Genomic DNA, 13,758 nt, shown 5'->3' with positions numbered 1-13,758 from the left:
AGCTGAATTCAAGATGTAAGCAGACGTTTCACAGATATCTTGGTTGTCTTTCCATTTCCTACACTAACGGTATCCTGAGAATTGTCTTATAGAGCTGATATAAAGGTGAAATTTGATGACTTAATCGAAGCATCATCAGCTTAAATGCAAATGAATCCACTGTACTTGAGGTAACCTAACACTGACCATGAACGCCACAATCACTGTGCGCCAGTCCAACACAGTGCTTTACTGTGAACTCACCACAGTACTGCAAACTAAAGTGTTTATCTTCCAGTCCAATCCAATCCATCTTTATTGAGAAAGCACTTTAAAATACCCAACAATAGAATAAAACTTAACAGTAAGAAAATAAAACACATAATACATAAAAAATTTAAACAGCCCTATATTTAAAAACAAGATAAAACAGCAAAAATAAACTAAAAAACTCAAACTAAAAACCAACATCTTACAAGGTGTCAAAGGTCAGGGTGAAGAGATGAGTTTTCAGGAGTGATTTAAGAACAGGCAGAGAAGAAGCCTGTCTAATCTCTAAAGGCAGATCGTGTCACAGTTTCAGAGATGCTACAGCAAAAGCACGATGTCCTCTAAGTTTACGCTCAGTCCTGGGAACATTCAGGAACAGCTGATCAGCTGATCTGAGACAGCGGGTGGGTTTATAAGACTGTGGCAGCTCAGAGAGTTAAGATGCAGCTAGGTCATGGAGAGCTTTAAAGGCAAATAAAAGAATTTTAAAATGAATGCCAAAAGAAATGGGCAGCCAGTGAAGTGAAGCTAAATTATGGGAGATGTGCTCAAACCTTCGAGTGCCAGTTAAAACACAAGCTGCCGCATTTTGCACCCTCCGTAAACGAGCAGTGGCGTGTCTAGAAAATTTTTGTTGGGGGGGCCAGGTAGGGGCACAGATTTGGAGAAGGGTGCCAGATGTAATTGGCAGATAATGTTTAAAAAAAATTCTACCAACCGTTAACCATAATTCAATAACCCTATAAACCTAATAAGCGAATGCGCTTTTAACTCTTATTAGAATGAGATTTTAACCACTACGGTGCAAAGTTTTTAGATACTGCGTTGATAAAGTACAAGAGATACAATCAGTCAGTGTTTATTCAGCAGTCAAGGACATCAATATTTGCATAGTATTTTTACTGACATGTAGTGCACATATGTTTTGGGCAAAAACATTTTTTAATATTAAAATACGAACATTTTAACATACAATTGGCAAATTAGCCAATGCCAATGCAAAACCAATGCCTATTAAAAAAAGAAGATAATCTTCTCACAAACTGGTGTTTGATTTTGAAACAGGAAAAAAGTGTGGAAACAAATGAAAAGACTAACATTTGAATAACACCTGAAAGCAAGTAAATACTTTCTATGCTGCCTTATGGTAAACTTTGGTAATATTGATGTATAAAGAACAACACTGGCTGATGATGAAATACAGTCAGCTGGCATGGTGACACTGCCAGTATTAACCTGCAGGGCTGGACTGGGACAAAAAATTGGGCATTTTCACTACAGACCAGCCCACCAGGTATTAAAGCCATAAAGCCTTTGAATGAAAACAAACGCTGTTGTGACAGCGATGTACACTGTCTTTTTGGTATATGTATGATCTCTATACATTTTACGTCAGATAAAAACTTTGTTCGCAAGATTCAGATAATTATTTAATAAAAGCTAAATATTTGAAATGAGAATAAGAAAGAAAAGTATTTCTTTGTGACCCCCTCTCCCTGTTAATGCCCTACCTGGCCCCTGGCAACACTTTGCTAGACCCGCCCCTGCACAGTTACCAGCTGTCAGCTACTTAGAAAAAGGATGCTGGTGTTATTTGTCTCTCAGAAACAGTTCATAACTTCCCTTCAACTCATTCATGTCACCTAAAAGGTAAACCTGTTTCTCCATCACTGTTCTGCTCTGATGATTCAGTAAGGACATCTCCTGGTTTCATCTTCATGTTTCCCTCTCACCACATATCCAAACCGATATCATGACCAGCAGCTTTACAGCTGTGGCTCCAGCAAACATCAGCTGATACTAGAAATTAATATTAAATAAATTCTAACAACAGCTGATCAAGCTTAAACGTGCTGCTGTTGTTTAGCGTGACATCCGCTGGTTTCCAATGATCAGCTGATCGGCTTTTCTCTCTTGTTTATTTATCTCCCACTTTGCGCCAGAAACAGGAATCAGAATCAATAAAGTATTCTGATTCCTGTTTCTGGCGCAAAGTGGGAGATAAATAAACAAGAGAGAAAAGCCGATCAGCTGATCATTGATCAGTTTCATGATCAAAGTAGCAACAGAAGAGGGAGGGAGGGGGGGGGGATAAGAGAAGAGGCAGCTGTGCAGCGTAAAGACGGAATAACTCCAGCTTTTTGTCTTTTCCCATTCTAGCTAAAGTACAGAATCAGAATCAGAAACTTTATTGTCATTGTCATGAGAACAACGAAATTAAGAATGGTCCCCGATCATTGCATCATCCCTAGCAATATCAAAATATAAATAAAACAATAAAATTCAATAAATAAAATAGATAGAATACTTAAAATACTAATAAGATATAACAGTAAAACATTCACATACATTCCCACACACATGCTTCAGACCGTGCATAGATTAACACAAGAGTGGCGTGATGGACATTTTTTTGTAGTATTCAGATGTGTTATTGCAGTTGGATAACAGCTGTGTTTGAGTCTATTAGTCCTTGCTCTGATTGCCCTGTACCGTCTGCCTGAGGGCAACAGTTCGAACAGGGAGTGGCCAGGATGTGAGGTGTCTTTTATGATGTTTTGGGCCTTTTTAAAACAGTGGGCGTTGTGTAGAACTTCCAGTGTGGGGAGAGGGCAGCCAGTGATCTTTTGGGCGGTGTTAATGATCCCTTGGAGTGCTTTCCTCTGAGCCCCTGTGCAGCTAGTGTACCAGATGCATATGCAGTAAGTTAGAACACTCTCAATGGTGGCTCTGTAGAAGGACACCAGCAGTCTCTGTGTGATGTTATTCCTCCTGAGAATTCTCAGGAAGTACAGTCTCTGTTGGGCCTTTTTCAGCAGCTCGGAGGTGTTCACACTCCAGGAAAGGTTCTCCTAAAGTACGGGACAAACTGTGTCTCTTCTCAGCTCAATACAAAACGCGTAATATTTTCTCTGAATGAGGGACCATTCCATTTTTTAAGGAGCCGTTGGCAACTCTACTAACTAACCTTATGAATAAAATAAAGTTCACTATCAGTAACATCATAGCAACCGAAGCAACCGAACAGCTGTATAGAAACTCCTTCATGCTAGCTCACGCAGTTCATTGTTCATGCCGTTACAAAAAATAAATAAATAAGTCATCAGCCCACTGTGCAAATGTCCGATGGCTAGTCCAGCTATGTTAACTTGTTAATCTTTCGCTGAAAAAATGTTTTCTGTGGTGCCGTCTTTCGTACTTGGCTCTCCTACCTTTGCTAACATGATGCTCATAGTGCAGAAGTCGCTGCTGCATTCACTTACCCTCGGACATCTGAGCTTCACTGTGAAACCATAATCGTACATTTGATATTTCATTAAATTTTATTGTTTTAGCTTCAGGGTGGCACCTGGGGTGGCCTGTGCCCCCCAGGCCACCCCGCTGGACACGCCACTGCTTTGTGTTCTGGCTGTTTGCTTTTGTTTTGTGCGTGTTTATTTTATCTGAAAACGGGAAAAACTTAAAATGTCATAAATCTGCTTTTCATAATATAAATATCATTAAATAACTTTAGAAAAACTTTGACTCTTTACATTTAATGTTATAAAAATATATCTTATTTTTTTAATTAATCTTAAAATGTTAGTCTGCAAAATGTGCAGCAATTTAATTTATTTATTCTCTTTAGCTGGTAGTTGGTGGGGCCCAGGTAGACTGTATAACTGCATCTCTACCAGTGTCTCTGCACTCCAGCGTCCTCTGTGCCATGTGAAGGGATTTTCCTTAAGGCAGGAGAAATTATCTCCACGAAAGGAACAGGTTTGGTCACCGCACAGTGAAACAAATTCTCTTCTTAAATAAAAATGAAAAAGGGTTACCTTAAATGCATCATGTTTCTAATTTACAAGTTCATAAGCATTTTCCTTTTCCAGTTCACAATCAATTCTACCCCCAGGTCAAAAATATGTATAGAAAAATGTCCCTAATATAATATTATTTATAAATACACCCGTCCGGCGATTAATTGCATAAGTACAAGGAGGCGGGACCTAACAGCAGAAGCATACTCCATAATGTGTTGTACATTATTTTATGTATATTATATGTAGCGTGGTATTTTTCAATCATTGTATTTACCAACATCAAGAAGTCACAAGCAAAGAAAGACCACGCCATGGTGCATGTTTAAATAAGGAAAGTTTACTGGTCAAAATTATGTATTAAAGAAATAAACAACATTTTTTTCACCCCCAAAAATACATATTTAAAGCAACACAGCGGTGGCCCAATATCAGACAGAACTCCACTCTGTTGAGTGGGCAATCATAATGAAGCAGTTGGTTTTATTTTGTGGATTCAAGCTGCTCTTCATATTTTTGGCCACCAGATGTCACCAGAGAGGATTGTGTTGAAAAGCTTCGAGTAATGAACCGTTTTTCAATACAAGCTTCAGTGCTTCAGAAAGCTTCATTTGGCCATCACTACCTAAAACACCAAACTAGAAAAGGTCACTAACGACCACAATATAGTTTTATTGGTGCAACCTGCCAGCAATGCAACTATCACCTGAGAGCTTGCTCTGCCCCAGTGGTCCCAGATGCTCGTTGCTTTAAAAAAACAAAACAAATCCACTCCAAATAAATTCGAGCCCAACAGAACACTTATCGCATGCACTAATTGTTTTAGTTCAGGAAATAATTGATGGCACTAAAATCACTCTTAATAAAACTTATTCACTGCAAATCCACACGGTGCACCTCTAAAAGACCTAATTCCCCTAAGGCAGGGGTGGGCAACTCCAGGCCTCGAGGGCCGGTGTCCCTGCAGGTTTTAGATGTGTCCTTGAACCAACACAGCTGATTTAAATGGCTAAATTAGCTCCTGCAGTTCTCCAGAGGCCTGGTAACGAACTAATCATGTGATTCAGGTGTGTTGACCCAAGGTGAGATCTAAAACCTGCAGGACTAATATTGCACCAGCCCAGTAGAAATAAAAACAAACCCCGCATTAAAAAACAACAACACAGTTTTAAAAGTTGACCCTACTCTAAAACCAACTTAGGAGAAAAACGCAACGAAAAGGAGGAGGAAAAAACTGTGACAAATTCACATGTGCAGCCTGTCCTCCAGCAGACAACTGCGTTTGCTGCACACCTGGCTTGTCTTCTAAAACACTACTCGAACCTCTGCTGTAGAGGTTTAAAACAACCGCACTATTTGCAGGTAAATAAAATCATCTCATTTGTTTAATTCTACTTCTCTGGATATTACTGCGTTACGCCCCCACATGAAGGCTAGGCGAAGAGGGTGGGGGACAGTAACAGTTGGATCCGGGTTGAAATGAAAAGGACGCCAGGCAGAGGGGTTTAACACAAAATAAATCTTTATTATAATTAATTAACCTAATAATCATAAAAGCAGTAACAACAGAAAGAGATGGTGGCTGCTTCAACTAAGATAACAACAAGGATTCAACAGAAAAAGACAGCACCACTGCTCGCTCGACCGACCGCCACAAAGGAAATCCAGCAAAAGCCTCTCCCACACCCACACTGCTCTCCTCCAGCTTATATCACCTCTGGAGGGTAATTGGTGGTAAGCATCCTGGAGCACTTCTGTTGTCTTTTGTACGTGTTTTGAGTTTTTATGTGCTTCTGAGTTTTTATATGCTTCTGAGTTTTTACGTGCTTCGGAGTTTGTACGTGTTTTTACATGTTTTGGAGTTTTTACGTGTTTTGGAGTTTGTACGTGTTTTTACGTGTTTTGGAGTTTGTACATGCTTCAGAGTTCGTACGTGATTTGAAGTTTGTATGTGCTTTGTCTCTAGGGGCCACCGTAAATATACTTTTATTTATTCACTCCACATAAAATGTAATAAATAAATCATATAATACAAAAATCAACTATTCACATTTCAAGTTTTAACTATTTAAATTTTCAGCTTTTTCCTTTCACAAATTTAAAGTGAAAAGAACACAAAACACTGCAAACCACAACACAATTAAATATAAATTATAATATGAAAACTAAAAGAACATGCATATTCTCTGTCATATGGACCTGCATGAATAAACTTTCTCAATCCTTTATCATCTGCAACCGAAAATAGTTGTGGATGATTACTATACCTTTCTAATGTTGTTGTCCCTGCCTCTCTTTCTCTCTCTCTGGCTCTGTTCCTGTGCTACTGAGTGTAACTACCGCCCCTCCCCCCTCTGCCCAGCGTAAAGCACAAGGCCCGCGTGCAGAGTGAAGCGGGAAAAAAGTGCGAGAGAGAGGCTGAGAGAAAGAAAAAAGAAAAAAAACCCCACGTGACGGCTCGCGATAAGGAGCCGGCTCGCGTCGTTCACGTCAAAGAGCCGGCTCTAAGAGCCATTTCGTTCGCGAACGACCCATCACTACTACATAGCTTCGTCAAAGGGGCCACAACTACTGCAAAGTTCTTGCAAAAACAGCGATTGTATCCAGTCATGCCCAAGAACCGCTTTAGCTCCCGCCTAGTGGTTGGGGCCGGGTAGCTGAGGACAGCCTCGACTTTTACCTCCACCGGGCGAACCTGCCCAAAACCCACCTGCTTTCCCAGGTACGTGACTGTCGTTTTGGCAAACTCACACTTAGCGAGATTTAGAGTTAACGAGGCTTCGGCCAATCGCTGAAACATTGATTGTAGGATGGCCACATGCTCTTCCCACGTGTCCGTGTATATCACTACATCATCCAAGCACACATTACACTGAGGCACATCCCCCAACACCAGCTGCATTAAACGCTGAAATGTGGCTGGAGCATTTTTCATGCCAAACGCCATCACGGTGTACTGCATGAAATGGTCGGGTGTGACAAATGCAGAAATGTCGGAGGCTCTGGAGGTCAGAGGCACCTGCCAATACCCATTAAGAAGGTCCAGTTTGGAAATGTATTTGGCAGGACCTATATTTTCAATGCAATCCTCATTACGAGGAAGTGGAAAAGAATCAGAGACAGTCACTGCATTTACCTTCCGGTAGTCGGTGCAGAAACGTGGGGTGCCATCAGACACGTAAACACAGGGAGCTCCAAGGGCTGTGGCTTGGTTGTGCCAAACCGTTCTCCACTAAATAACTGACTTCCTTCTTCATCACCTCGCACTTTCCCATGGGACAGCAGTACGCATGCTGTTTGATTGGGGTTGCATCACCAACATTGATATCATGTTCACAGACATTAGTACGCGAGGGCACATCCCCAAAGAGAGAAGGGTAAGAGTGGAGTAGCCCAAGTACATCTTCGGACTGTGAAGGAAAAAGATGAGACAAATGGGCCGTTGCCTCTGCTAAATAAGCTGAATTCGCCAACCGTCTGATTTTTCAGTATGTACAGATAACTAGGTGTCACAGAAAGACTAAGGGAAAAAAAGACTGTAAGATATTTTCAAATACCACTTTATACACAAACTCAGTGTTAGCAGAGATCCTTTCAAACTTTAAAACTGTTCAGACATTATTCATTGGAACAGAACTGAAGCCCTCGTTCAGCTTGTTTCCCTCCTCACCCATGGCAGGCAGTTCCAGCAGGTGAACTCCCAGGTAGCGATGTAGGTTGGGCATGTGTAGCGGTCCAACACGATGTAAGCAGCCTCTGGGTCACACACAAAGTTAAACTCTCCACATATTGTGATGTTACCCCTGGCTGCACACAGAAACAAGCACAGTCACACACTCATTCTCATATATATCAGATATTTATAAGACTAAAATCACGAATGGATAATGAGAGACAGAGGAAATACTCTGTGAGGAGACCACCTTCAATGGTTCCCCCCATGATGTAGAGCGCCTTAAGCTTTTTAGGCAAGGAAGGGTCCAACTGCACTGCTGCAGCCAGGTTCATGAGGGGGGCAGTGGATATGAGGATCACCTGGAGGCAGGAGACAGAGTTGAATTGATGATTTTATTGCCTCCTAACCAACCTTTGAGCTGAAAACAAACCCTCAGTTGTAAAATAATAATTTTCCTTGAAAAGTTTTTTAAAGAATTATCATTTATAAATGTGTTTAGAATGAATTGAGAATTAAACTGGTTTGGTTGGCCCAGTGGTGCAGTTTGTCTATTATGCACTTGAAACTTGATGAAAATTGACAGATAATTTTTACGACTTCCCAATTTAAACTGCATTGAAGCTTCAAGTTATGATTTTTTATGTGTGTTTGGCAACTTTGTGATACTTCGCAACGAGTTGGCTTCTTTCACATCAAGTGCATTGTACCCTTTGCAATCCATAACCAACAGATGATATCATTGTGTCTACATCCATTTTTACTGGTCACCATGAAAAAGCAATTAAATCATTAGCTCTGGGTAAAACAAGTTTTTATTAGTCAAGTGATGCAATTTCATCTGTGGGAGTTCAACAATTTTCAGCTAAATGTCAACATACTTTTTTAGGAAGACTTCAAGGCATGTCTGCTGAAATAATCTGTGACTGGGCCTTTAAATAAAACGTTTGATCAGAACCACAAACCATTTATAAAAAGTGGGTAAATGTATTCATGTATTTTGAGATCACCTACTTCTCCACACAGCATTTTTACCCAACCCCTGTGTAAGCTACAACGTTCTTAGTGTACACATATCACAGGAAAATGAGGCTCTCAATTTTCATTCATGTAAGAAGCTTAATGGTGCAGACACTCACCTCTTTATCATTTGCGTTCACAAGGTCAACAATGGCCTGTTTGGCTTTTTTCTGCTGCACCAGATCCAGGCTTGGTGCGTGTGGATCTGGAACGTCCCCAAACCCGTCTGATCCAAAGAAATTATCTGCATGGTTTTCATGGTCCACCAAAGGCTTTGAGCAGCCACGGTACACTGGAATCTGTATGAGTATTATATGCTGGATGTAAGAACATATCTACGAACATATTCGTGTAGAAGGGCTCTCTTACAGCGTGACACAAACTTACGTCCAGCCTGTCGCAGACTTTCAGGACACGAAGGACATTTCTGAGGACATTCTCCACAGACGTGTTGCCATAGCAGCAGGTGATCCCCAAAACTTCCACATCAGGTGTGGAGAGGGCCATCATGATGGCAATAGCATCATCCACCCCAGCATCCACATCAATGATGAGCTTCTTCATCCTGTGTTTAACCACAGGATTCAAACCTGAAGAGTGATTATTTCTAATAATAATCCATTTTTGACCACATGTCTAACTGTAGCCTATCTCAGCTGTCAGATGGAGGGAAAGAGGCAAAAACACAGATAACTACAAATATTTTAAATAAACACAATACAGTGTTTTTCTCTTCACACTCTCAAAACCTTTCTCTCATAGCATAACTACATGTTTTGTAGCTTTCCTAAATATGAAGGTTAGATTGAAAGACTGCTTCAACTGTTTTATGGTAGAGGCAGGAGAATGTTTTAGATACAGCATTAAAATGTGTAGTGTTCAGTACAAATATCATAATTAGATCAGCTTTTAAAATATCTGGGATCTTCATTTTACAATATATATGAAAATAGTCGCTTGCACAAAGATTTAGAAAAATGTTCATGAACAGGCAATTGACCTGCATCTGATTGTGGCAAGGTTAAAGAATTTTAAACAACAGTTTCCATTGTCAAAAAACAAAAAACAAATCAAAACACCACAAAATTATGCTTTTAGGTGCAATAAAAAGAAAGAAAGAAAAAAATAAGTGATTTCTGGGGGTTTTAAGAATTACATTTTAAAGATATGTTAACCTTCACAAATACTGTGAGATTCAGAAATTATTACTGAAATAAAATGTAAAATACTCACCTGGTAAATGGATTCTGGCAGATGTTTAGAGCTTAGTGATTGGAGCTGTGATAGCTGAATGCTATCAACTGAAGAGCAGCCAGCTTTATATAAGGAAGTGTTACATAAGTACATGGCTAACTCCACCTTCAGATATTCTTTAGGTGTTACAAATTTAGCTTTAATCGAGATTGTCCAAATTTCCGCTTGCTTGAATAAAGTGAAAAAAATATTTTTGTCATGTAAATGAACAGCATTTAAAAAAATCACGCACAGAGAGGTGGGTTTGGTAAGTAGATTCTTAAGGTGTAACACTTGTATCCTTTGGTATCGACTAATGGGTGTTATCTTTGTATTAATGTTTAAGAAGACGGTTACAAAAGTGCTACCTGCTAAATTATATAAAAAGTGGCACACTAAGATAGACATTTTCACTTTTTATTGTCATACAGCAACAATTTAGATAATTTCGTCCACTCTCGTAGGTAAAATATGATGCTCTTTTATCTCTGCAGTTATTAAGCATGGGGGGTCTTGGTCTTTTTGCTAAACTGCATTCTTGACACTTTATTTCAGCAGGTATGAAAAGTAATCCTGCAGCATATATTGCCACCCACACTTTTTAGTATAGCCATGTTTACTAAAAATCTAAATATCTTCAGTGGAATTCAATCATGCAGCCTTTTTAATATCTAAAAAGAGCTTTACACACACATGATGGCACCGAGTTACATAATTCCCTTAGGGATTAATAAAGTATCCTGATTCTCAAATATATGCATACAAATGAATTTCTTCATAATATTTTTTTTTTATTCTTACCTTGGTAGAATCTGAGTTTTGAGCAAGCAAGGTCTGGGTTCCTTTACAGGGAGTGCAGAATTATTAGGCAAATGAGTATTTTGTCCACATCATCCTCTTCATGCATGTTGTCTTACTCCAAGCTGTATAGGCTCGAAAGCCTACTACCAATTAAGCATATTAGGTGATGTGCATCTCTGTAATGAGAAGGGGTGTGGTCTAATGACATCAACACCCTATATCAGGTGTGCATAATTATGAGGCAACGTCCTTTCCTTTGGCAAAATGGGTCAAAAGAAGGACTTGACAGGCTCAGAAAAGTCAAAAATAGTGAGATATCTTGCAGAGGGATGCAGCAGTCTCAAAATTGCAAAGCTTCTGAAGCGTGATCATCGAACAATCAAGCGTTTCATTCAAAATAGTCAACAGGGTCGCAAGAAGCGTGTGGAAAAACCAAGGCGCAAAATAACTGCCCATGAACTGGGAAAAGTCAAGCGTGCAGCTGCCAAGATGCCACTTGCCACCAGTTTGGCCATATTTCAGAGCTGCAACATCACTGGAGTGCCCAAAAGCACAAGGTGTGCAATACTCAGAGACATGGCCAAGGTAAGAAAGGCTGAAAGGCGACCACCACTGAACAAGACACACAAGCTGAAACGTCAAGACTGGGACAAGAAATATCTCAAGACTGGTTTTTCTAAGGTTTTATGGACTGATGAAATGAGAGTGAGTCTTGATGGGCCAGATGGATGGGCCCGTGGCTGGATTGGTAAAGGGCAGAGAGCTCCAGTCCGACTCAGACGCCAGCAAGGTGGAGGTGGAGTACTGGTTTGGGCTGGTATCATCAAAGATGAGCTTGTGGGGCCTTTTCGGGTTGAGGATGGAGTCAAGCTCAACTCCCAGTCCTACTGCCAGTTTCTGGAAGACACCTTCTTCAAGCAGTGGTACAGGAAGAAGTCTGCATCCTTCAAGAAAAACATGATTTTCATGCAGGACAATGCTCCATCACACGCGTCCAAGTACTCCACAGCGTGGCTGGCAAGAAAGGGTATAAAAGAAGAAAAACTAATGACATGGCCTCCTTGTTCACCTGATCTGAACCCCATTGAGAACCTGTGGTCCATCATCAAATGTGAGATTTACAAGGAGGGAAAACAGTACACCTCTCTGAACAGTGTCTGGGAGGCTGTGGTTGCTGCTGCACGCAATGTTGATGGTGAACAGATCAAAACACTGACAGAATCCATGGATGGCAGGCTTTTGAGTGTCCTTGCAAAGAAAGGTGGCTATATTGGTCGCTGATTTGTTTTTGTTTTGTTTTTGAATGTCAGAAATGTATATTTGTGAATGTGGAGATGTTATATTGGTTTCACTGGTAAAAATAAATAATTGAAATGGGTATATATTTGTTTTTTGTTAAGTTGCCTAATAATTATGCACAGTAATAGTCACCTGCACACACAGATATCCCCCTAAAATAGCTCAAACTAAAAACAAACTAAAAACTACTTCCACAAACATTCAGCTTTGATATTAATGAGTTTTTTGGGTTCATTGAGAACATGGTTGTTGTTCAATAATAAAATTATTCCTCAAAAATACAACTTGCCTAATAATTCTGCACTGCCTGTACAGCCACTTGCTTACACAGATGAAAAGATGATCTGAAGAGACACTAAAAGAAACCGAAACTTCAACGTACCAACTGATGAGTTCTTCTTTCCAATGTTTATACTTATCCATTGTCCTTAGAAGCTGCATCACATTCTTGTTTGTTTGCATACATTGGTACACTCGATCCTTTTCAGTTGGCCAAATAGATCCAGAGATATTGCCATAGCACTGGCTCTGCATACTGCCCTCTTCCACCTGGACAATAACACCACATGTGTGCGGATGCTGTTTATTGATTACAGGTCCACTTTCAACATTATAATTCCATCCAAGCTCATCATAAAGTTTTGGCATCTGCACAGCATCATCTCCTTATGCAGCTGGATCTTGACTTCCTCACAGACAGACCACAGTGGTACAGATCGGCAGTGCCATGTCATCTACACTGACGAAGGATGTGTATTCAGCCCCATGCTGTACACCTTGTTCACCCATGACTCTGAGGCCACACAAAGCTCCAACACTATAGTTAAATTTGCAGATGATACCACCGTCAAGTCTGCTTCCAAAGCAGAGGTGAGAGCCCTGATATCATGGTGTTGAGACAAAAACCTACTGTTCAGTGTCAGCAAGACCAAGAAGCTGTCACGGCTGCCGGGGCGAGCCGTGTGGTGTAGGAGGAAAAGTAGTGATGTGACGTTCTGTATCGAGGCTTCGAAGCTTGTGTCGAGTAATTGAGGGGGCGTTTCCGCGATGCGCGTATCGAGGCTTGCTTAATTTATGGGAGGAGCTGAAAATGATGACGTCTGAAGCCTCGCTGCCCGGCTGTACCACGTCACTGGTTCATGAAGTGGTTCGAACTTTTCCGCGAGCTATGACAGAGATATAAACCCCTCAGACTTCATTCAAAATGTAGGTGTTTGATGGAGAGTTGCGGTTAGTGAGAGTTTGGAGACAGTTTGGAGGTTTATGAGAGTAACCTCAACGTTACAAAAGCACAACTACTGTCCACACCCTAACCCCACCACACAGTAAATGATCATTTCCATTTTAAACATTTCCAAATAATCATTTTCCATACTGCCAGTGTAAATATACACAGTATACTGCCATCACTACAATATACATGTTTTACACACTCCTTTTGTTGTTGACATTTACAGGCTGTGTGCAAAAGGTCACGCTCTTCCAATTCATGCCAACTAATATTTTTACATCCAGTAGATGTCCTACTAGAGCAAATGAAGCTTCAAGATGCTTTGCACTGGAGTGAACCATTTGGATGAAAAGCTTCAGTGCTTCATGAAGCTTCATCTGCCCATCACTAAGGAAAAGGACCCAAAATGCAGGCAGTTGACTGGTGATGATAGTGACATTTATTTACAGAAG

The 13,758-nt window shown here is 40.4% G+C and overlaps 1 protein-coding gene across 2 annotated transcripts; it reads right to left on the bottom strand.

Moving 5' to 3' along the window:
• Positions 1–7,356: 7,356 nt before the first annotated feature.
• LOC113016007 (probable uridine nucleosidase 2) lies at positions 7,357–10,077 on the bottom strand. Of its 2 annotated transcripts, XM_026158448.1 has the most exons (6): positions 9,976–10,077; positions 9,130–9,307; positions 8,862–9,041; positions 7,973–8,084; positions 7,720–7,856; positions 7,357–7,569 (listed from the first exon to the last, which is right to left on the bottom strand). In XM_026158448.1, exons 2-6 carry the CDS (start codon positions 9,304–9,306, stop codon positions 7,552–7,554), a joined length of 624 nt encoding a protein of 207 aa, XP_026014233.1. In that variant the 5' UTR covers position 9,307; positions 9,976–10,077; the 3' UTR covers positions 7,357–7,551. The 2 variants fall into 2 exon arrangements, with proteins under 2 accessions (XP_026014233.1, XP_026014232.1); XM_026158447.1 differs by lacking the exon at positions 7,357–7,569 and having other exon boundaries at positions 7,598–7,856.
• Between the last annotated feature and the right edge of the window lie 3,681 nt (positions 10,078–13,758).

The sequence above is a fragment of the Astatotilapia calliptera genome, chromosome 23, assembly GCF_900246225.1.
Source record: "Astatotilapia calliptera chromosome 23, fAstCal1.2, whole genome shotgun sequence".
Classification (NCBI taxonomy): domain Eukaryota; kingdom Metazoa; phylum Chordata; class Actinopteri; order Cichliformes; family Cichlidae; genus Astatotilapia; species Astatotilapia calliptera.
This window is presented reverse-complemented; position numbering and strand designations above follow the sequence as displayed.